Raw genomic sequence first — 25,486 nt, forward strand, 5'->3', positions numbered from 1 at the left:
TTTGTGATTTCTTTGTTTTTGATGAAAGAGAGTCGCCACCTAATATTTAAAGATATACTAGGGTAACTATCAAATTACTAAGTCATATTCTTTATTAGTCTGCTAACCGGTGAAATTATGGGTAAGGGTTCTTGTTCTTCTAAGGCGAAGGCATTAGGCACTCCTTAAAATCAACTTAAGGTAGCTCCATAGGACTTAGACTAAATTTGGGATCAATTATTTGTACTATGCTTAATTACTATTCAAGAGTACGGCTTACTATATATCTAATAGAGAGTATAAAAGGGGTGTGAGACTTAAGAGGAGTGTGAGTTTGTAAAGGAGTTTAAAGATATGTTGAGAGAGTTTTGAAATATGTATGTAAGTGGCCCATATTTGTAAAGCATGTGAAGAAAAGAGTTTGAGTTATAAAACACTTGGTTTAAAAGATGGATGCAATTCTAAGAGGTGTTTGTGAAAGTGAGCCTAAGATATACCTTGGTTTGAAGGTCCTTAAAGAAAAGAATATTTGCTGAAAATCCCTTAAGGCGATGGTTCTCGAAATTCTGATTTTTCCCTTTTTGAAGAATGAAGGTGAGATTTGATTTCCTTTTGAGATAGAGTTGTTGTTTTGCTAAGTTCTGAATTTTAAAATCTTTAAAGGAAAGAAAAGTGAGCGAAAACATAATGATTTGCGAGCAGATTATAATTAGTGAATTAAGGATCTACTACTAACTAATTTTTTTTTTAAAACTCTATGTTGTTTAAGGCTTGCCTAAGTTTACACTAAAGCAAAAGAGAAAAGCACGTTATCTAATATATGTGTTATATACATGAAAGATAAAACAACAATAAATACATAATAAATACAACTAACATTAATTTAAAACTAACAGAAACAGTAAACTATACTAACGAGATAGTAAATAATGATAAAAGAGATGAGGGAAAGAGGACTGGACTCTATGATTGGGCCTTAAGGAAAATAGCCCCAATGGTAAAGAAGATGCGAATACGGCTAACTTTGGACTCCCCAACTGAATGAAATAAGGCTGGAATTGGGCTTGAGTTCCTCAGGAACTCAGAGGCCCAAACAGATGTACATGTCAAAAAATAAGAAATTCATTAGATACATAGTCAATATATTTAGCATATTCTAACAACAGATCATACTCTGGCGAACAAATAATTGAAAAAGAATGGGATTAATATTGTGGGAGAGTCATGTATCAATATGGTATTTTTACTTAGCAAATAATTCACATTGGAAACCTTTCGTTGTCATTAAACATTAAACCCTTAAAGAACTGAATGTGTCAATGAATTAAGGGCTAAGGATGGAACCCCACTCGAGGTCGATACTCCCTGTGAATCCCCGACACTTCAAAGTTCTCAAGGGACTCAAGGCCCAGGGCAATGCTTGTGCCGGGGAAGGCAATGCAACCCAAAGTCGAACTCCACACCCAAATACCCTTAAACACTAACGACATGTTTTCCTTACGGGTTTAAGTGCCAATGAGGCCCTTCCAATATAAACTAAATACTAAGTACTACTTACCACAAAAGCATATATACTTTCCCTTAATAACACAAGAGAACACAGATTACCTTTGATACTAAATAAGGAACACATATCAAGTAAGCCTAAAGGAGGCTGAATTTAGAACACATATAGATGAGAAACAGAAGTCTCATGTCATACTGCTACACCATTAAAGAACAACATATTCAAGCATGTATTAATAACACTACTTAACACCTTAAATATCATCAATGTAGATTCAAACTAACAGTCATGGTCAGCCATTGTTACAGAGAGGTTATCAAGGTCATCCAGAATGATATTAAACTTTCATCATGGCTATAAATTCACAGGTTCAAACATGGGATTTCTAAGGTCTCAACAGGGCGATACTTCTAATAGTATTAGCGGGTCATCATGTTGAGATAATCGACAAATGGACCTCATAATGTTTTAGAGTTAAGTTCAGTTTTAGATTAGTAATAAAGAGAAGAACTGGGCATGATTTAAAACAAAAACATGGTATTGTAGAGTCAAACAGAGATACTTGCAATATTTAATCAACTACACATAGGCAGGGTAGGTGAGGTAGTGATACAAAATCAATAGTTGATCAAAGAGATTAAGGACAAGGATGTGCTGCATAAGTTTTGAATTACACATGTATATGAGGATCTCAGCTGATCATGGGGCTAACAAACTCAATTATGCAACAATCACCTATTGACTATATCCAAACAAGATCATGACTTACTATGAAGAGGAAGATAGCTTAACCTTAACAGAATATATATACAACAAAGATTCATGAGAAGAAGACAGTTTCATGCAAATAAGATAGCTTCCTACAAATGTATACAACAATTGAGTATGATCATGAGAAGGTCATAGTGAGAGCCCAGAAATTACCTTCAAAGCTAGTAGATACATATACAGAGAATAAGAGCATCTAAACACTTAGATTCTTTCAACTTAGTTAAGTGATATGCACTTATTGAACTTTCAGGTGTATATCAGTTAAGGTTACCAAATAATGAACTCAATCATAAAACAAATAGGATGCAGGGAATACTATGCAGAAGTGAAGATCAAAACAGTATCATTAGTGAACATGAACATGATTTGGTTTAACAATGATAATAACTAAACAAAGTAAAGACTATAGTGGTAACTCAAAAACAGTTTAACAAACACCGGCAGAGAGGAAAGTATTTAGACATTGTAAGTCCAGGCTAAAGGTTTAAAAGGCAAGGGGATATAGGTCATCGTAGTTATATTATCAGGTATTAAACTCAACTTCAAAGCTCACAAAAAATTACAGAGGTGTAACAAAACAGAGATGAGCTTACTACAAGTTGATGAGGATTATGAAATTCATATAGAACATACACACATAAGAACTTAGGCATGGAGACTATTGAAAAACTCAGAACAAAGATCAACAATTATCAATGACTTAATCGATTATCGCTTAAGGAATCATAACAGAACAAGCTGACCACAAAAGGTTGTCAAACTAACAAAGCATAAACATTAAACATGTCAAACACATAATTATAATCTATAGCACCTATCTCAGTATACTCATGTCATTCAAGAGACGAACAAAAGAGAAAAGTGAGAGAGATGTGCTGACCTTTTCGAGGGCAGCAGACCAAACAGATTCTTTTTGTTGCTCAAAATCCCAGAATTCTCGAGTTTAAACCAGCAATAGAACTCATCAAATGAGAGAAAACAGTAAGGAAGCTAAGACTAGAAACCCTAAAGTTCATAGTTTCTTTGTGTGCTTAGTGTGATCATATTTGTATTTGTATGTTAGGTGAGAGCATTGAAAATCCCTTTTATAGTGGTATTCATTGCCCCTATGGTTCAACAAGATTCAAAATGATAGTGGAAGATGACGAGGAGCTGATGATGTGAGCAAGATTGGGGAAACTCTAAAGAAACAGAGGGAGAAATGATGAAGCTTTACCTGAGAGAGAGGAGGACTGCCCGTTGAGAGAAAAATCTGTCGGGTAGAGGCCCAATGTCCAGAGGTCTCTGCGATTGACCTATGGACCAAGAATAATGATAATGAATGTTGTGAAAAGGCCAAGCATGCCACCAATTTTGACAAAGCACAAAGGATTCTGAGGATTTGACCTTGCATCGATTAGTCTACGGTTTTAGATTAGGATTTTAAAATCCAATCGGTGAAAAAATGAAATAAACCCTTAAACTTCACAGTCTAGGGACGAAGGAATTCGATTCTGCCAATTGGATTTAAGAAACAAAACGAAAATGGCACTTTGATTTTACTGGTCATGCTCTAGTGTTTTAGATTCCAAGCACAAAAGGAAAAGATCAACAGGGTTTGGGGATGGAGAAGCAGGGAAGGACGATTTGATTCAGGATTTTGTGACCTTGCACTGATTTGTGCAAGGTTCCATGACTGATGGGGCTCGAAGGGATGAGAGAAAAGAGAGGGTTTTGGGAAAGGGGGCGACTGGTCTTGAGCGAGAATGATTAGGGTTGGGGTTATCTCCAGATTTAAAATGGGAGATGGAACGGGAGTCGTTGGATCAATTGTGATCAACGGCTCCAATATTTCGAAGATGAAACATTTATTGGGAAAAAAGGCGACTATTGGATCTCTTTTAATCCAACAACAGAGATAAATCACTGATGGAAAATTAGTTTAATTGTGAACCGTTGATCATTTGTATCAACGATCCGAATGTAGTGTGTTTCTTATGTGAGTGTTTGAGAGCAATGACGTGTCACACTGTAATTGGTTCAAACATGACGGCATGGATTGCCATGGTGAAAAGAGAGGGGTGGCCTTGGGCTGGGTATTTTCGAATTGGGCTGTATATTTGGGCTAAAATAATTTAAGAAATGGCCATCTAGTATTTAATTGAGGAATTGCAATTGTAGCCACTTTGTCTTTTACCCTTTTGAGATTCATTTAAATAACTTAATTATTTTTAATAAAATATAGTAGAGATTATAATTGTTAAATACTAATAATTATTGTGATTAACTATCTGTAAAAATACTTTGTTCCTAAATTGTACTAATTTCGGATTTTCATATAGTAATCTAATTAATAAGAAATTAAAGAGTAATGTGATAAATTAACTATAGAACCTATGTATAGAAATTATTTTAATAATCCAAAAATAGCAAATATACTTGTAATTACAGAATGTCAATACTAAGCGATTAATTTTAAAACTAATGCTTGGTTAACTTGTGAAAAATAGGTATTCATTACTAGAAAATACTTTGAGAACATTATTGTAAATTATTAAGTATAAATTAATTAACTTAAAAGGGGAGGGTCAAAATTGGTCGTCAACAGCTGCCCCTCTTTGACCGGAGACGATGAAAGAGTTTTCGGGCAAAGAAATTAAACCAAAGCCAATTTTGTCCCGACTGTAGGCACGTATTTCAAGAATGGCATGAGGATTATGAGTTACGTAATTTAGTTGAGGAAGAATCTACGAAAGATTTGGGGATATTGGGCATATATTTGGCTTTAAATTACTTACATACCTCGGGCTTAACAAGGATCATGCCTCATGTAGCTCTGGAGTAGGGATTTTGGTGAAACAGTACTTGCAGGAATTTGCCCCAGTATCATATTGCTACGCTACAACGAGACGGAAGATCGGTCACTCATGGTAGCTTGAATTTTGCGGCCTAATTTGAATGATTCGAAATTTAGAGCTTGCTGATCGTCTTGATCTGGGATCTTGGCCCGCTGTTGGGTTAGCTGTCCCCATAGCGTTGTAGTTTGGTCTGCTACTAAGAAAAAGTTCCACGCTATGGTATTTGTTCCTGCAAAGAAAATGAAACACACGCATATCGATATATTGTAATGCGGAATATATTAAGATGCGATGTAAATGATGTAGGAATGATGATGCCTGGCTGCCGACGAGCCGTTATTTGGGATTGGGATGATGGAATACTTTATCTTGACTCGATTTGTTAGCCGGGCTGTGTACCGTTCCGCAGCTGTCGGAGCATTTGAAAATTGTCTCCGCTTGTTGGGAGAGCTTGATTGTTAAGGTGCATCTCCGCTTGTTGGGAGAGCTTTGCACTAAGAAGTGTCTCCGCTCGTTGGTAGAGTTTGATTTGTAAAGTACGTCTCCGCTTGTTGGGAGAGCTTTGCACTGAAATGTAAAGTATTCTCCGCTCGGGGTGATTGATTAAAATCATAATCATGCCTAAAGTTGCACGAATAAAATGTTAAAACATTCAAAGTAATAGGAAATGAAATATAAGCATGACCAAGAGATACTCTTGACTACGAAGCTAGGTTGCGGCCACTATGGGCAGAACGTTGGTGACTAGGTTTGCGGTTTTCTATTCTGGCATCCGTGATTGACGGAGCGGTGCTGCAGATTGCTTTTTGTTGGCGAAGTTTGCAGTTTGCTATATAGAAGGCTCCCGTTGGCGAAACCGACGTTCGATTTGTACAAGGAGCTCCAATTGATTGAGCTGGCGGTTTGCTATATACAGGACTTCGATTGGTAAAGCCGACATGCAATTTGTACAGGGTGCTCCAATTGGTTGAGCCCACGATTTGCTATTTACAGGACTTCGATTGGCGAAGTCGATGCGCGATTTGTACAGGGTGCTCCGATTGATTGAGCAGGCGGTTTGCTATATATAGATTTCTGTTGGCAAAGCTGACGTGCGATTTGTATAGGGTGCTCCGATTGATTGAGCAGACGGTATGCTTTATACTGATTTCAATGTCAGTTGTCTGATTCCGAAGCACCTGCAAAGGATTCAATGGTTAGCCTTTGTTGTACTCGAAAATTTAAAGTAAAAGGAGGAGAGATAATCTTAGGCAAATGGCGGGTCCGTCATTTGCCCCAGTGTGGTCCCAACGATTCTTTACTCCCTGTTGACCTTGCACTCAAAGAAAACTTCTTATTAGGGGAGGGGGAAAAGTTGGTTTACGTCGACCATGGTATTGATTTGCCCAACCTTTGACATGATTGCGCCACGGAGTTCGGTAGATAGAAGAGATTACTTTTTATATATATTTTAGAAAATATTTTGAAAATACTTGTTTCTTTTAAGGAAAATGCTTCCATTCTGGATTATGACATGTTACGAAGGGCCACACCCGAACGTATCCATTTGAGAGCTTTGTCTCATTGCTGTCGATCTTCTGTGACGTCTCTGACAACGCGGATACTTACTGTTGTGATTGTGTCCTAATTAAGTCTAATGCATTATAGAGGTTTCCTAATGTTATAACCGAACCCTTTTAGGTTGTCTACGTATCCAAAACGGAATCAGGTCTGAACGTAGTTTGTGGGATAATGATAAAAAGTGATGAAACGACCGAGCCTGACTCAGGCATCCTACGTATCCAAAACGGAATCAGGTCAGAACGTAGTTCAATTACAACATATGCAAAATGATGAGATTAAGGAATGAAAGTGGTCGCGTCTCACTCAGACAGCCTACGTATCTAAGTGGAATCAGGCCAGAACGTAGTTTAATTACAAAAGACAACTAAATCCGATGAGAAATGCCTACGTATTCCTTTATGAGGAAATCAAGTCGGCGTAGTTCCTAAACAACATACAAAAATGATATTTGGTTTTTCTATTACAAAAGAAAGGGTGAGAGAAACCCAACCCTACGTGGGTTGCCTACGTATCCCTCCATGGGAAGTCAGGTTGAACGTAGTTCTGTTACATCAAAAATCCTAACTCTATTTGTCTTCAGGTGTAATATCTCTTGATTGTGTTCGAGTTGATAGGCTTCGTGCTGACTCTTCCATTCATTTTTGCTAATATTAGAGCTCCACCAGACAGTGCTCTGTGGACCATGTAAGGACCTTGCCAGTTTGGTGCAAATTTCCATTTGGCTTCTTCTTGATGGGGAAAGATTTGCTTCAGAACTAACTGCCCCGGAGTGTATTGGCGAGGCTTCACTCTTTTGTTAAATGCACTAGCAATCCTATTCTAGTATAGCTGGCCATGACATACTGTATCCATTCTTTTCTCGTCAATGAGCATGAGTTGTTCTTGCCTGACCTATATCCACTCTGCATCGTCCAATTTCTCTTATTGAATGACTCTTAAGGATGGTATTTCGACTTCTGTGGGTATCACTGCTTCAATGACGTTTACCAACATGTACGGCGTTGTCCTAGTAGATGTTTTCATGGAAGTTCGGTAACCTAATAAAGCGAAAGATAACTTCTAGTTCCATTGTCTGTGATTGTCCACTATCTTTCACAAAATCCTCTTGATATTCTTGTTATCTGCCTCGACTACTCCATTAATTTGTGGTCTGTATGCTGTAGAATCGCGGTGGACGATTCTAAACTTCTCGCAGATTTCCCTCATGAGGTCGCTATTGAGGTTAGCGGCATTATCAGTGACGATAGATTCTGTTATCCCAAATTTGCAAACGATGTTGTTTCGGACAAAATCTGCCACTACATTCTTTGTGATGTCCTTGTAAGTAGATGCTTCAACCCATTTTGTGAAATAATCGATGGCTGCCAAGATCAAACGATGTCCATTTGATTCTACAAGCTCTATATGTCCTATCACGTCCATGCCCCAGGCGGCGAAAGGCCAAGGTGAAACCATTACATTTAACTCATTTGGTGGAACCCGGATGAAATCTTAGCGAATCTGGCACTGATGACACTTCTGCACGTAGCGGATACTGTCACTTTCCATAGTCATCCAAAAGTATCCAACTCTCAAAATCTTCTTGGCTAACGTGAACCCGTTCATATGGGGGCCGCACGTCCCTGTATGTATTTCTTCCAACAGTCTGGTTGCTTCAGTGGCGTCCACATATCTCAGCAAACCTAAGTCTGGGGTCCTTCTGTACAAGACTTCCCCGTTGAGGAAAAAGTGGTTTGCCACCTTCCCGAGGGCTCGCTTTTCACCATTAGTAGCATTTTCTGGGTACTCTTTGGTCGCAAGGAACTTCTTGATGTCGTGATACCAAGGTTTACCATCTGGTTCTTCATTTACATGGAAGCAATATGCATGTTGATCCTTGATTTCTATCTCGATTGGGTGGATGTAATTCTTGTTTGGATGCTGAATCATGGATGATAAGGTTGCAAGGACGTCGGCGAACTTGTTTTGAATTCTGGGGACGTGCTTGAACTCAATCTTTGTGAACTTCTTGCACAACACCTTCACGCAGTACATGTACGACAATATCTTGACATTCTTAGTTGACCATTCTCCTTGGACTTGGTGGATCAGCAAATCGGAATCTCATATGACCAAAAGTTCTTTGATGTTCATGTCGACTGCCATTCTAATTTCAAGGATGCATTTCTCGTACTCAGCCATATTACTGGTACAAGGTAATCTTATCTTTGCCGATGCTGGATAATGTTGTCCAGATTCCGAAATCAGGACTGCCCCAATCCCGACTCCTTTGAAGTTTGCTGCTCCATCGAGAAACATCCTACATCCAGAGTATAATTCTGCAATATCTTCCCCGGCAAATAGTACTTATTCATCGGGGAAATACGTGGCAAGTGGTTTGTAATCCCCACCCACTGGATTCTCGGCGAGGTGGTCGGCTAAAGCTTGCCCTTTGATAGCCTTCTGAGTTATGTACTCAATGTCAAATTCACTGAGGAGAATTTTCCATTTAGCTAGCTTTTTGTTAGACTTTGGCTTCTGAAAAATGTACTTGAGTGGGTCGAACCGAGATATCAAATGTGTGGTGTATGTCAACATGTAATGCCTTAGCTTCTGAGCAATCCAAGTTAGAGCACACCAAGTGCGTTCTATCAAAGTATACTTGGCCTCGCATGGTGTGAGCTTCTTGCTTAAGTAGTAGATGGCCTGCTCCTTTTTCCCAGTTTCGTCATGCTGCCCTAATACACAGCCGAAGGCATTGTCCAAGACTGATAAATAGAGCAACAATAGTTTCCCTGATTCAGGGGGAACCAGCACTTGTAGGTTTGAAAGATACTCTTTGATTTTGTCAAAGGCTTTCTGGCACTCCTTCGTCCATTTCGTGACAACATCATTCTTTAACAGCTTAAAAATGAGTTTGCAGATTACCGTGGACTGGGCTATGAAACAACTGATACAATTCAATATTCCCAAGAAACTCATGACATCTTTCTTGCTCTTTGGTGGTGGTAATTCCTGGATGGCCTTGATTTTTGATGAATCCAGTTCTATCCCTTTCTTGCTTATAATAAAACCCAATAAATTTCCAGCGGGGACTTCGAACACGCACTTTCCTAGGTTCAACTTCAAACTGTACCTTCGCATGCATTTGAAAATTTTCCTCAAGTCGTCCAAGTGCTCTGAACTCTTTCGAGATTTTATGATGACATCATCCACACACTTTGATCTCCTTATGAATAATGTCTTAAAAGAGGGTCATCATGGCCCTCATGTAGGTGGCGTCGACGTTCTTGAGACCGAATGGCATAACCCTATAACAGTAGACTCCCCAAGGTATGGTGAAAGTTATCTTCTCTACGTCTTCTTCGTGCATTAAGATTTGATGGTATCCAGCAAAACAATCCACAAATGACTGCAGCTCGTGCTTCACACAATTGTCGATGAGAATGTAGATATTTGGCAAGGGGAAATCGTCTGTTGGACTAGCTTTGTTAAGATCCCGGTAATCCACACATATTCTAATCTTCCAGTCCTTTTTGGGCACTAGGACGATGTTTGCCAACCAACTTGGATAGTTGGTGACCCTTACTACATTTGCTTCTATCTGTTTGGTCACTTCTTCCTTTATCCTCAGACTTAAATTAGGTTTGAACTTCCTGGGCTTCTGTTTGACCGGCGGGTCTAGCAGGGTCAGTGGGTAGTCGATGCGAGACAATGTCGGTGCTTAATCCTGGCATGTCATCATAAGACCGTGCGAACACGTCGACGTATTGTCGAAGGAGCTCAATCATTTTTTCCTTCTGCTCGGCTTCTAGGTGAATGATGATTCTAGTTTCTTTCACGTCTTCTTCGCTTCTAAGATTGACTGCTTCCGTTTCTTCGAGGTTAGGCTTCTTCTGACTCTCCATCTGTTCGATCTCATGCGGGAGATTGGCTGGCATCATACTCTCGTCATATTCCTCGTAATCCGGGTCATTGCGCTCGATGGTTTTGTTACATGTCATAATTGCGGAACACAGTTTTTTATCGGTTTGATTACCGAAAAGAAAAGCTAGGTATAAATAAAGCAGTAAAATAGAGTTGCGATATTTAGGAAAATGATTCTTCTTATTTCATCAAAAGGGGAACGTCTTAAGCGTTCACAAGAGGCAAATGACAAAAAGGTACAGACACGGTACATGCCTCAATTGACCGTTCTCTTTCAAAAGAAAACTTTTATAGTTCTATAATACCAAGACTCCCGGCAAACCAAAGATGGACTGGCTGTCCAATTCTGCAGCTCTTCCCCTGGTTCGGCATCCCTAATAGTCGGTGTCTTGATGTCAGTTCCTTTACAATATTCTTCAATCATATTCACGAACAACTTTCTCATCCCGTCGATGATATCATCTTTGAATGTTGAACTTTGTCCCGGACTTGCAATATGTTTTGGAACAAAAACCTTTTTCCCGAAGCTAACGTGCAAGTTTTCCCTTCCGGAGGCTGATATCTTATGCCAGCCCTTCTTTTCTGCCCGTTGTGTTCAATTGGCTCTATCATTCCATCTGACTTGGCTCCCAACCTTGTTCCTGGCTTATACCCATATTTCATCATCTTTCTCATGGCCATCTTGGATCTGTACGGCGATTGTATTCCCAAATTTTGTTCAGTCTTCTCCACCTCAGTAGTCTGAATGATTTCTACAGCATGGAAGGCGACTCCCTCTAGCTCCTCAATGAATGGGACAACATACTCCAAATAGGCGGAGTGACCCTACTCACCGTGAACCACGATCTCTTGGTGTCCCCACTCGAATTTTATGCATTGGTGCAAGGTGGACGGCATGGCCCCTGCCATATGTTTCCAGGGCCTGGCCAGCAGTAAATTGTAGGAAGAGGATATGTCCATCACTTGGATAACACTGGAAAGTTGACCGGCCCGATTTGCAATGCTAGATAAATTTCTCCAATAATATCATTTTGCGAGCCATCAAAGGCCATCACCCTTACGTGGACTTGACCTCCCTCAAATGAATTCTCAATTCCCGCAGGGTAGAGACAAGACAAATATTGACTCCTGATCCTCCATCGACCAGCACTCAGGACACCACTTTATCCCCGTATTTGATAGTGATGTGAAGAGCCTTGTTGTGACTTGCGCCTTCGACGGAAAGTTCATCTCTTCTGAAAGTGATCATGTTTGCTTCTACCATTTTTCCAATTGTCGCTGCCAACGCCTCGCTAGTGGTGTTACTCGGTACACTTACCCCACTTAGTATTTTCAACAAAGCATCCTTATGGCTATCAGAGCTCATCAATAGTTCCATGATGGATATCTGTGCTGGAGTTTTCTTTAACTGTTCTTCTATAGAATACTCTTTACTCGACATCCTTTTCCAAAACTCTGCAGCTTCTGGGTCTTTTATGTTCCTCCTTGGAATTTGTTCTCTCCTTGAATTTCCTTGATTGACCTCTTCAGGGGCGTAGCATCTCCCAGGCCTAGTCATACCATGGGCTACAACAGAGTTTGTCATTTTGGCCTTTCCCTTTTGTTGGTAGGTCCATGGGATGATTTTGTACTCCATGTCCTCTTCGTCTCGAGTAGCATCAGCAGGTTGTTGCAAATAGGTTTGAATTGTCATTATAGGACTTAGTTGTACTGTAATTATTGGATCCTTTTGAGGAGGGACCCTTGCGGTTTCTGCATTCCCTATAGTGACAATAGTTCCCTTCAGATCATATTCTTCGTCTAGCGTGATCATGTTAGATCCTTGGTTTCGATGATTTGGAAATGGGTTGCGGTTCACATTAGGTGGTGATGGAGTACACTGGATAGCTCCACTCTTGATCAAGGTTTCAATTTCATTTTTCAACTTGAAACAGTCTTTAGTGTCGTGCCCCAGTACATTGGAATGATACACGTATCTCTTAGTGGCATCAAAATATTTGGAGGGGCGTTTAGGAACCCTTCCGTCAATTGGGTGTGTAATCCTGCTCTTCTCAACCTTTCAAACAATTGTGCCAAGGGCTCGGCAATCGGCATATAGGTTCTGGGACCCCTTTCTTCAAAGTTGGGACGTGGTGCATACACATGTCAGTTTTGGTGAGTAGTGATTTCGACAAGAGCATATGGTCGTTATGGGTTTTGGTTGTTGTTGGCTCGAGGAGGGTTGTATTGTGGTTGAGGGTGGTAGTATGGCTGGGTATTATAGACTGGAGCGTAAGTGGGTGGTGGTGCGCGATTGTTTGGGAATAAGAGGTGCTTCCATGAGATGGGTTAGTTTGATAGTAGGGGACGACTGCTGAGACCTCTTCTTTCTTTTTCTTCCCGATACCGATTGATACTGACTGGATGGCCTTGCTGGCCGCTTGCAGTGCTGGCATAGATTGCACCTTACCAGATTTTATGCCCTCTTCTAAGAAATCTCCCATTTTAACCAGCTCGGGGAACTTTTGACCCATCATTCCCATCATCTTTTAAAAGTATATTCCCTCTTGGGCTCGAATGAAGTACTTGGTTAGTTCACTATCGTCCAGCGGCGGTTGCACCCTGGCAGCCTCAGTCCTCCACCATCGTGCATATTCTTGAAACGACTCAGATGGTTGTTTTTGTAGGTTTGGCAGCACAAATCGATTAGGAATGATCTCTGTATTGAATCGAAAATGGTTCATGAAGTCCTCCCCCATATCTTTCCAAGTTCTCCAATTTCACGGGTCCTGTCGGGTATACCAGGTGAGTGTTTCTCCCGTCAAACTCCTTATAAACATTTTCATCCTTAGTTTCTCATTCCTTCTTACTCCGACCAATTTGTCGCAATAAGCCCTTAAATGTGTGTGAGGGTCTCCTGTCTCATCGAAGACATCGAACTTAGGAGGTTTCTACCTTATTGGAATATCCACATCTGGGTGAATATACAAGTCCTCATAGTCCAGGCTTTCACTTCCTCGGGCAACTTGGAGACTCTTCATTTGCCTTCTCAACATTTGCAACTGCTTAGATACTGACTCTTCTTCCTTACGCCTAATCGATCGCATATGGCACCCTGATCATGACGGGTGCTGTAAAGGTAGGTTCGGTAATGGAATATACAGGGGGAATGTACCGCTCGTGAGTAGCGGAATGTGCCATAGGTATGTGCTAGTTGGTGGTGAAAGTTACTCCGTCACAAGGAAGGGTAGTTGCATTAGCGGTAATAGGCGGGTTTTGTGATGTTTGATGGTATTGTGGTACGTAGGGAGTGTGAATATGGGGGGATTTGGTGGGTTAGCAGGGATTACTGGAGGTATGACTTGAGTGGTGGGGGTTGAGGTTGGAGAGTTGTTGTTTTGGCGTAATGTTGAAGGAAAACGATTTGGAAGTGGATTCAAAGAAGAGAATCTGGATGGTTGAGGAAGTGTTGCCACGACCAGGTATGCCAATTCTCTAATATATTGTTCCTCCTCTCTTAAGGATTCCATTTCCTGGGCCATCCTGTCCACGTGCTCATCATTCCTAGTGCTGTCATTTTCCCCCGATTGTCCCGGGCTGTCGGCTATGACCGGAGCATATTCAGTTGGGTCTTCTGAAGCTGACATCTTTCCCTTAGACCTTAGATTGTATGGTGGCTCTGCCATTTTTAGTCGATGCAAATCGACTTTCTTTTCTTTTTTGGGGGATAATAATAATGCAAAAGAAAATAAGAAGAAAGAAAATTAAAAGTGCAATAGTTAGTCTCTTTATTTTTATACGGGTAGAAAATCACATAGAGCGGGCAATTCATGCATTACAAACTAGCGTGTTTCTAAAATTTGGAGGGACCTCTCATTGCCAGAGGTAGGACTAATTCACGGATGTTTGACAGACATTTAGAATTCACATATTTAGATCCAAAGTAATTTTGTTGTCATTGATAATTTGGACTGATACATGTGGGAACAAGGATTATATCATAGAGTTGCATGAGCTTAGACAATTTCCCTTTTGGAAAGTAAAAAGAGAAAACTAAGGGCAAAGGTACAAAGTGTCACGACCCAGAATTTCCACCTTCGGGACCGTGATGGCATCTACCATTTCACTTACTAGGCAAGCCAATGTTAGAGAATCATTAAGCCAATTGTTTATTCAATACAGTACATAAAGTCAAATAAGCTGAAACGTAATGAAACGAGTGCGGAATAATATAAATGTTGTAATATTTACTACAACTCGGATCCGGAGTCATAATTCACGAACTTCTAGGATTTACTACAAGTAAAGTCTGAAAGAAATATAATTGTTTGAACGAAAGAAACAGTAAAAACAGGGGAAGATAGATGGGGACTTCAAGGTCTGCGAACGCCAACAGATCTACCTTGAGTCTCCAATGAACCATTCCGAGCTGCTACACCTCTCGATCAGCTGGGACCAATGCCAAAATCTGCACAAGAAGTGTAGAATGTAGTATCAGTACAACCGACCACATGTACTCTGTAAGTGCCGAGTCTAACCTCAACGAAGTAGTGACGAGGTTAAGGCGGGTCACTCACACTTTAACATGTACACAATATATATATATATATATATATATATATATATATATATATAATAAAGACAGAAAAAGGGATATACATAGCGAAATAAAGCAGTAAATTGAAAATAATGGCTACAACTTCAGGAAATAAGCCAGCGACGTTCAGAATTACCAATCCTTAAGTTCAAAAGAAAGTACCGTAAAACTAACACATCTCAGGGAAATATAAACACATAGTTGTTGTGGCGCGCAACCCGATCCCACCGTACATCACATAATCCTCCCTTATTTCCTCGTAACAACATTAACAACAATGAGTATATATGTGTGTGTTGTGGCGCGTAACCCGATCCCACCATATCATAATATTGGTATCATAATTCACCCTTATTCCACCAAAACAATCCACCCTTATTACACATATTGCGACGTGCAACCCGATCCCACCATACAGTATAGATTCACCCTTATTCCACCACATCAATCCACTCTTATTACACTTGTTGCGGCGTGCAACCCGATCCCACCATATCAATACCAAGTACTCAAGGTGCACAGTAAAATTTACAATTCAAATCACGGAAAGCCTTTACAATCCATAAATACCAAACTGAACCAAATAGGAAACCTGGTACAACATGAGGATCTACATACGTAATACTACACAACGAGACCAGTCCAAAAATTTACAACAAGGAAGTGCAAAATAAACCAACTTGAGCAAATAGCGGGAGATTATGAAACTATGAAAAGATCTAATATCATAAACAGGAGAATACATTGATTAACAGGTAGCAATTAGGCATGGAAATACATTTAGAGCATATAACAATTAAGGCAGGGAAGGAGATAATTAAAGAAAAGCGGGGAAACAGATAATTCGGCGGCGCATAAGCACTCGTCACCTCGTATATACACCGCTCACATGAAATTCACATAATACATAATCCGAGGGTTCCTAATTCCCTCAAGTCAAGGTTAGACACAACACTTACCTCGCTCCAAAGGCCACTCAACGCCCAATCATAACTTTTCCTCTAGAATTCGCCTCCAACCCACTCGTATCTAACCACAATTGACTCAATAATATCAAATATTGCTAAAGGAATCAATTAAAATGCATAAATTTAGATTTCCCAAACTTTCCCTCAAAAAGTCAAAAATCGACCTCGGGCTCGCTGGGTCAAAATCCGAGGTTCGGACCAAAATCCATTTACCCATTCACCCCCCGAGCCCGATTATGTAACTAGTTTCGGAATCCGATCCCAAATTGAGGTCTAAATCCCCAATTTGCAAAAATCCCAAATTCTTCCTAAATCCCTAGTTTTCTACCATGAAAGAACAAAGATTAGGGCTAGGAATTAATGGGCGATGCTAGAAATGGAAGAAAATGATTTAAAGAGTACAAACCTATGAATTGATGTTGAGTTTTCTCTTCCAAAATCGCTCCTAGGCCGAGTTCTAATGGAAGGGTTATGAAATTTTGAGAAAAATCCCGCTACTATTTTGTTTTTAAGTCATAGGCGTCATGCCTTCTTCGCATTTGCAAAGGGCCTGTCGCGTTCGCGATGAGCAGCAGCCCGAGTGGCTTTTGCGTTCACGAGTCCTCCTTCGCGTTCGCGAAGGCTGCTCCCCCCCGACCTTCGCGTTCACGAGCCAATGCTTGCGTTTGCGTAGAAGAATAACTGACCCCTCCCACAGGTCCCTAAAGCTCCGCGTTCGCGAGAAGCTGGTCGCGTTCGCGAAGGGTAAGGCCCCCATTGCTTCACATTCGCGACCCAGCTACCGCGTTCGCGATTACGAAAATCACCTTGCCCCAGTTTACTCTTCGCGCTCGCGAGAGTACCTTCGCGAGCGCAAAGAAGAAGACACCAGATAACAGCTAAAGCACAAAAAAAAACCAGATTTTCTAAGTTTCAAAACACCCGTAGCCTATCCGAAATTCACCCGAGCCCTCGGTGCTCCAAACCAATTATGCACACAAGTCCAAAAACCTCATACGAACTCGCTCGTGCGAACAAAACACCAAAATAACGCCTAGAACTACGAATCAGACACCAAATCAAATAAAATTTTCAAGAAAACTTTAAAACTTTTATTTTCACAACTGAACATCTGAATCATGCCAAACCAACTATGTTTCTTACCGAATTTGACAGACAAGTCATAAATATAATAGTGGACCTGTACCGGGCTTCGAAACCAAAATATGGACTCGGTATCAACAAGACCAAACATCAGTCGATACTTAAAAATTATAAAACTTTCAAATTTTCAATTTTGACCAAAAATCAATAACTCGAGCTAGGGACCTCCGAATTCGATTTGGGGCATATGCCCAGGTCCTAAATTACGATACGGACCCACTAGGACCGTCAAAATACGGATCCGAGTTTGTTTGCTCAAAACGTTGACCGATGTCAACTCAAATGAGTTTTTAAGGCAGAATTCTTATTTTTTATCAGTTTTTAACATATAAGCCTTCCGGAAGAACACCCGAACTGCGCATGCAAATCGAGAAAGGCTAAAATGAGGTATTTGAGGCCTCGAAACACATAATTAGGTTTTGAAACCTAAGATGACCTATCGGGTCATCACACAAAGTAGGGAAAGGATGGGAAATCAACCAATTCTAATAACCAGCCCCTGAGTCGCTTCCTGTACCCTTCTCTTCTTCTGGCTCCTCTTCCGGATCCTCCTCTACGTCTTCCTCAAACTCTTCCTCATCATCGTTGAATTCAGACTCTTCCTCTAGATCTTCTTCTGGTTTTTTGCTTGACTCTATTTGGATGCATTCCACTACCCAATCATCCTCTTCAGCCGATGGAAACATATGGTCAATTGATCCCGGGCCCACCTGACGATGCATTGATGTGGTCACAAGATAATATGGCAGGATCTCTTTGCTTGGGCGGGCCAGTTCTTCTTCTTCATTAATCCAAAAGTAGTACTCGGGGGTTCACCATGAATTTTGACCCATAGGCATTATTATCATGTCACTCCACTCTTCTTGCAGTCTCCTTATCCTGGGAATTGGAATCTGGCCATTGTAGTCATCCTCGTATAGTGTCGTCCTTGTCCACAGAGGCACATCTTGGATCATTCCAAATTGTCTGAGGACCCGCAGAGGTGAGTATAGTTGAATGTGTTCTAATCCGATCAATTCAATGAAGTACTTTTGGGGAGTCGTCAAAATCGCCCTTCCTCTTAACCAAGAGAGTTTCCAGTTGATCCACTCTCTTGTCAGGTTGGTCAGTGTTTCCCTCCATTCTTCTTGCCCATGTGGGGAAATCCACACATAGCTACTATTTAGTTGTACGCGACTGTATTTGCTATATTTGCATTACTCTATCCATGAATACATTAGCGGAATTCGCCTAAAACAACAGGGGAGTCCAGCTGTGCGACTGTATTCGTTGTATTCACACTACTATTTTCTTGAATACAATAGTGGAATTCGCATAAAAAATAGGGGAGTCCATCTGTGCGACTGTATTCACTGTATAATATATTTATGAATACAGTAGCGGAATTCGCCTAAAAAATAGGGGAGTCTAGATGTTTAATAACAGAAAGAGGATCAGTTAATTAATGTGTATCACTCTTAATTTAACTCAACAAAATCAATTCTACATAAATTTCGCTGCTACTGTGTTGTATTCTATTTATTCGCATGACTGTATTTATAAATATAATGAGGTAATCAAGAAATATGGTGTATACCGTTCTATTCAATTCGATTATATACATTGTATTCAATTCACAGATATTCAGTATTCGCCATTATACATTGTATTCAAATCACCGTATTCAATTCGACTGTATTCGAACAATAAAAAATCACAAAATACAGTGATATTCGGCTGTATTAAAAAAATACAAACCTTCGGAATACATAAATACAGTCGAAAAAATAATATATTTATACAAAAATACAATGAATTTGAATGTATTTGTATATAATACAATGTATTTGTATCATTGTATGTGACTAAATAGCAAAGAAGAGAAGAAAGTTCGCCGGAGATGGCGTTTTCCGTTCAAACAAAATATTGTAGACATTATATTAAAACTAAAAATGGAGACAAACATAAACCCGACCCTCAAATCTTCTCCGGCGTAGCCATGGCCAGATCTGTTCGCCAGTAGTTAGCGAGCCGCCTGGATGCGAGTTGATGGAGAATGTTGATCTGAGAACGTAGCACGAAAGTAGCAACGCTAATATTACTTTTTCTTCTTGTCTAGAAGTTGGGTAAGTTTAACAACAAACCGAATTCGAGATGTCAAAAAGGCCATGTTATGTTTGAGGGAAAAGAGAGAGGATTGAGAATCTTGTTGATAGAGAGAGAAGAACATAATTGCCGTATTTCATACCTCAATGGTAGGGTATAAAATAAATACCTAATTTGCTATAAAATAGAAAAGGTAGCTGTAAGTAATAATATTTTAAAATTGTTTTGGTTTATAATAAATATGGTGTAATAATTTGTTCTATGAGGTAAAATTTCCTATATACATAGGGCGAAATGCACCAATACCCACTTTGAAGCCTACTATTTAAAATATATTCATAATTTATAATGTATTTTAAGATTTGCCACTTCACCCAAAGTTCAGGACAAATAGCCTGTTTAGTCAAGTTTCAAAAATCAGCTTATTTTGAGAAGTGTTTTTTCTCAAAAGTACTTTTGATGAGAAATAGTTTGTGTTTAGCTAATTAATTTGAAAAGTACTTCTGAGCAACAATTAGTATTTGGCCAAACTTTAAAAAAGTATTTTTGTGCATTTTTCTCAAATGTGTTTTTCAAAAAAGTGCTTTTGGGAAGAAACTATTTATTTTTTTACTTCTCCAAAAATGCTTCTACTTTTACTCAAAAGTACTTTTTTTTTCTTCTAAAAGCTTGGCAAGACACTTCAATTATGAGAAAATAAATGTGTTTGGCTTTGGAGAAGCTTGGCCAAACAAGATATAAGTATCCTGAATTTTGAGCTACTAATTTGAAATTTAGGACTTAGTGTCATAAAATTTTGAGTTATTAATTTACAATTCAGGATTAAGTGTCCTAAATTTCTAAATTGCTAATTTAAAATTTAGGACACTCTTGTGTCTTGAATTTTTGAACTGCTAATTTAAAATTCAGGACATAAGACTCAAATTTCTGGATACAGTTTTTGAACTTTAGAATACGATGTCCTGAAGTTTGAACTTTGAGGTTTAAACTTTAGGATGATGTGTCCTAAAGTTTGAACGAATTGGCTAATTTTTAAATATATTATAAATTGTGAATATTTTTTAAATAGCATACTTAAAACGGAAAAGGGTCAACAATACCCCTAACGTATTGAAAATGGTTCAAAAATACCCTTCGCAAACCTTTTGGTCTGCAAATGCCCCTAACGTTTGTTTTTGAGCTCAAACTTACCCCTATATCTAACAGAAAGGCCAACAATACCCCTAACGTATTGAAAATAGCTCAAAAATACCCTCCGTTAACCATTTGGTCTGCAAATGCCCCCAACGTTTATTTTTGCGCTCAAACATACCCCTATATCTAACAAAACTAACCTGGTCAATTTTTTGACTTTAACTTCGCCGTGTGGTATTTTCTTAACCCGCCACGTATATTATTTGTATTAAATAAACCCACATGTATCTTTTAAAATACCCAACGATCCTGACTCGCTCCCTATATATTTGGACGGTCGGCTAAAAATAATTACATTCGCTAGTTAAATATATAAAAATATATATTGATTATATATAAAAATATGTATATTATACATTAATATTTTAATATATATTTTACATTATATTATTTTTAGGAGAAATTATACGATGTAGTTTTCTCTTCAAATTTTGCAGATATTAACAAGTTTAACAAATATAAATTTTAATTTGCAAATATAAAAATGATAATATTCTATTTATATGATTCTAAAGGAGAAGCAAAGAACCAGATGGAAAGAAAATTATTAAAACCTTTAATTATATACATATCCAGCTGCTTAGCACATTAATGGACTTCACATGATCTTTTCGATGAGAATTAATAGTGTTTTAATATATAACGATAGAGCTTAGCAAAAACTGTCGTTCCATTGTCAGATTTGCTTAATAAATTCTAGTTATAGATCATAATCAATAGGAAAAACTACACCGTATAATTTCTCCTAAAAATAATATGATGAAAAAATATATATTAAAATATTAATGTATAATAATACATATTTTTATATATAATCAATGTATATTTTTTTTTATATTTAAAGCGAAGATAATTATTTTTAGCCGACCGTCCAAATATATAGGAGCGGGTCAGGGTCGTTGGATATTTTAAAAGATATAGGTGAGTTTTTTTAAATACAAATAAGACACGTGCCGAGTTAAGAAAATGCCACATGGCGAAGTTAAAGTCAAAAAATTGATTAGGTTAGTTCTGTTAGATATAGGGGTAAGTTTGAGCCCAAAAATAAATTTAGGAGTATTTGCGGACCAAAAGGTTAACGAAGAGTATTTTTGAGTCATTTTCAATATATTAGGGATATTGTTGGCCCTTCTGTTAGATATATGGGTAAGTTTGAACCCAAAAATAAATGTTAGGGACATTTACAGACTAAAAGGTTAACGGATAATATTTTAAACCATTTTCAATATATTAGGGGTATTGTTGGCTCTTCTACGTACTTAAAATAGCTACCTAGTTTCATTTCCACTATATAGATAGCATACATAATTTGTTACTCTTTAAGTTTTTTATATTTCTAGAGAATTGAGTTTAACTTTTCTTTCTTTGCCTTAGTTGAATATTTGTTAATTCTACCAATCAAAATTTAGACCGATGAAAAAAGTTCCTTAATACAATTATCTTTGCTCAAATTCGATCACTAATCGTTTATAGTTCCCTTGTTTTATTGACAGCTAAATCATATTTAATGTACAAATTCCAAATTTAGATCTAGAGTTGATATTTTTCAAATATTATAATTCAATAGATAGTGCTTACTGCTTAGAAGTAGTATAATATTTTCATGATTCTTTTGCTTAAGAAAACGTGTCAAAAGGGCTAACAGCTAGCATTGAGCTTTGTAAAGGTCAGAGCCAGTGCAGCAACAGAAGGAAACCAAAAGGCAAAAAGGCATTCCTGTCATTTCTTTATATTCGAATCTTTCTTGGTGACAACAAACATCCAATTTTGTCAGAATATCTAAATACAAAAATACAGCAAATTAAAGCACTTCTCCTTGTTCTATAAAAATAGTCCATGATAATACAAACTTCTCTCTCAAATCCTCTCTTTCCCTTTCACAAACTCTGTTTCTTTCTCTTTTTAACTGTTCAAAATCTGCAATGGAATATAGCAAGGAGGTAAAAATGAGGCTATCTTTGTTTATATCTACATATTACTGTCTGTCTTCTTTTGCATTTTCTTGCTGATTTTATCATAATAATATTTTCTGTGTCCTTAAGTTAATTCATAGAGATCAATGCTTGTTTTTCTGCTTGCATATATTCACAAGATTATACCCTTTTCAAGAATTGAGCTAATCAAATGATTTCCTTCTTTTATTCCTTGCTCAAGAATTAAGCTAATTAATCATCAGTTTCCTTCTTCTTAGTCCTTTGTTTTCCTTGTATTTGTCTTTCACAAATGACTTATAGCCTGATTGGCCAAACTTCTAGAAGTAAAAAGTATTTTTGAGTAGAAATATAAGCATTTTTAGAAGTAGAAAAAGTATTGTTTTGAAAAATACACTTAAAAATGTTTGGTCAGGCACTAATTGCTATTCAAAAATACTTTTTTAAATTAATTAGCTAAATACAAATTACATCTTACCACAATAGTTTGAAAATGCAAAGGTTAGTGGATAAGGAAAATGATTCATTAGCCATTTTTCTTTGTTTTGAACTCGAACTCTAGACCTCTAGTTAAAGATGAAGCAGTACTTACCATTCCACAACAACCGTTGTCGGTGATTCCTTAGCAGTTGATGTCATCCAAATTGACTGACCAAAACATTTATCTTTGAGTTATGTTTACCTTTTTGAAGTAATAAATTTATTGACGCATTTCTATAGGAAAAGCTTAGATAAATAAATTGATCTTTGAACCTCTTTTAGTGATAAATATAGATATCGAGGAATATTGTAGATATATTGATTACTTCTCTATTAATGTGCAGAAAACTGGACCATGGCTATCAGTGCCACAATTTGGAAACTGGGACCAAAAGGGTGCATTCCCAGACTACTCTATGGATTTCTCTAAAATAAGAGAGAATAGGAAACAAAACAAGAAAGATTTGTCTAGAGCCAGTTTAGGTAATGAGAAAGAGCTCATTTTTAATACCAAAAAGGATGTAAATTCAGGTTACTCTCCCCACAGTAATGATCACCATTACCATCAAAACCGCTGTCCCACTGTAAGATACTTACCTTCTTTCGTTTTGTTTTACCTTAGTTTTTTTTAAATGTATTTTTACCATCTCATTTTTGTTTAAAAGTAATGAAAAAATGACATTGTATAGCCGCTCTAAAAATAATAGCCGAAAAATGTATATTTTATATATATATATATACATTATGTATGTTTTAATCAAATTTTATAGTATACATTTTCGCCTACTGAATATAAATAGTTTCTGACGCGGACTAAAAACGAAAAAAGCCCTTAAATAATGGCATAATTCTTGTAATTTTTAGTTAAACATTGCAGGCATGTAATGTGGTACTATACTACACGAATCAAACAAGTAAATAGACAGTCTTTTAAATAAAAGAGTATGGCTAAAGATGTAGTGGGATACATGCTGGGGATAATGACTTGGTTTTCTATGTTAAAAAAATGTTGACCTTTCTGGCCAATAGATGGCATTGTATCAGAGTGGATGACCTAGTAGTCTTCTATAATTTGTTAAAAATTATTTCTTATAGAGCTTTTACAATTGGTTTATTGATTAAAAATAGATATTTGATACGTTAGTCTGAGTAATTTTAGAAACTCTTGGTTTCTAATTTCACAAATGGGAGTCCTGGCGTAACTGGTAAAGTACGGGTTCGAGCTGTGAAAATAGCCTCTTGCAAAAATGCAGGGTAAGACTGCGTACAATAGACCTTTGTAGTCCGGCCCTTTCCCGGACCCCGCGCATAACAGAAGCTTAGTGCACCGGGCTGTCTTTTTTTGGTCTCCAATTTCATATACTACTACTCTTCTTTAGGGGCGGAGCTAGCCTTTCAGTTGCGGGTCCGGCCGAATTCAATAGCTTTAGTCCAAACCTTATATTTGTCTTAAGAAATCTATAGAATTATACACAAATTATTAATTTAGAACTCATAAAGGACTAGAACTGAACCCATAAGCTCTAAATTCTAGCTATTGCTCTTCTTTGTATTTACCATAGTGAAGTATGCAAGTGTTCATTTGTCTTTCTTCTGATGGCAGAGGATGAAAAGGATCTTCAACTATTTCAACTGCTGTAGTGCAAAAGCTTGAAGTTCAAGGGATTGATTTCTTCCAACTTGTTTGTAATGATAAATATAGCAATGTGATTTCTCCTATGTCTTTTGTGGGACTCTTCCAAGAAATAGGAAAATAATTTTGTGGATTTTGAGATTGTGGTGATCAACAAAATGTTCCTATGGTAGAGCAATGAAGTAATTAAGGAAAATATTTGTTCTAGCTAGTATGACTTTCTGTAAAGGGAAATATTCTCAAATCATCCAACTTTACTTTTAGCTAGATTGTGGTTATTTACTGTTCTCTGAACAATCTTGATAAGTGTTTTCTATAATCCAACAAAGCTTCTTTTGTAATTAAGTTTATAGTCAGAATTCACATTGCAAACTACGAGCAATATGGATTTTTTTGGGCTTCTCGCCCGGTGTCCCGTACCTGAATTAGAGCTCAATTATATCCGGATTTACATTGCGTAGGGTCCTATTCGAGGGAAGCGCTCCCTACCAAGGATTTTTCCATACTTACTTACTCAGGGTTCGAACCTGAGACTTCTGGTTAAGGGAAGAACAGTCTCATCCTACGCACCACACGAGCAATATGGATTACATCAACTTGGACACTAATTTTCTACTCCCATTGTGAAACTTTTTTGCTTCTCGAGATTCAAATTTTTCATTGGCAACAACATTCTAAATTTACAAATTTGAGTTTCATTCAATAATTGGTGGTGTTTTTCACATGATATTAAAACTGTTATTTTTCATTTCAAACAATAAACAAATACATACATGATATCACATCAAAATTAATCAGATTAACTTTGCAAAATATACTACTCATAGGTCGTATATGTGGGACAAGTAGTACAGAAAAAACCTGAAAAGCCAAATGTAGAACCACTGGAATCTGAGCTATAAAACAAAGTGAA

General features: G+C 38.0%; 2 protein-coding genes across 2 annotated transcripts; one reads left to right on the forward strand and one right to left on the reverse strand.

Moving 5' to 3' along the window:
* Window positions 1–8,148: 8,148 nt before the first annotated feature.
* Window positions 8,149–8,691, reverse strand: LOC138909244 (uncharacterized). Its single transcript, XM_070200430.1, has one exon. It carries the CDS (start codon window positions 8,689–8,691, stop codon window positions 8,149–8,151), a length of 543 nt encoding a protein of 180 aa, XP_070056531.1.
* A 13,618-nt stretch (window positions 8,692–22,309) lies between these two features.
* Window positions 22,310–24,840, forward strand: LOC104100152 (uncharacterized). The gene is made up of 3 exons (XM_009607325.4): window positions 22,310–22,469; window positions 23,285–23,524; window positions 24,544–24,840. The coding sequence occupies exons 1-3, from the start codon at window positions 22,452–22,454 to the stop codon at window positions 24,592–24,594; spliced, it is 309 nt and encodes a 102-aa protein (XP_009605620.1). The 5' UTR covers window positions 22,310–22,451; the 3' UTR covers window positions 24,595–24,840.
* The last annotated feature ends 646 nt before the right edge of the window (window positions 24,841–25,486 follow it).

This window comes from Nicotiana tomentosiformis, chromosome 4 (genome assembly GCF_000390325.3).
Source record: "Nicotiana tomentosiformis chromosome 4, ASM39032v3, whole genome shotgun sequence".
Taxonomy (NCBI): domain Eukaryota; kingdom Viridiplantae; phylum Streptophyta; class Magnoliopsida; order Solanales; family Solanaceae; genus Nicotiana; species Nicotiana tomentosiformis.

What these genes read in the sequence shown, in the direction of transcription:
- LOC138909244 (XM_070200430.1), bottom strand. Translation starts at nt 8,691, where the DNA reads ATGTACTGCGTGAAGGTGTTGTGCAAGAAGTTCACAAAGATTGAGTTC.
- LOC104100152 (XM_009607325.4), top strand. An exon ending in ATCAAAACCGCTGTCCCACT is followed by an intron (nt 23,525 to 24,543) that starts GTAAGATACTTA and finishes TTCTGATGGCAG; the next exon opens with AGGATGAAAAGGATCTTCAA.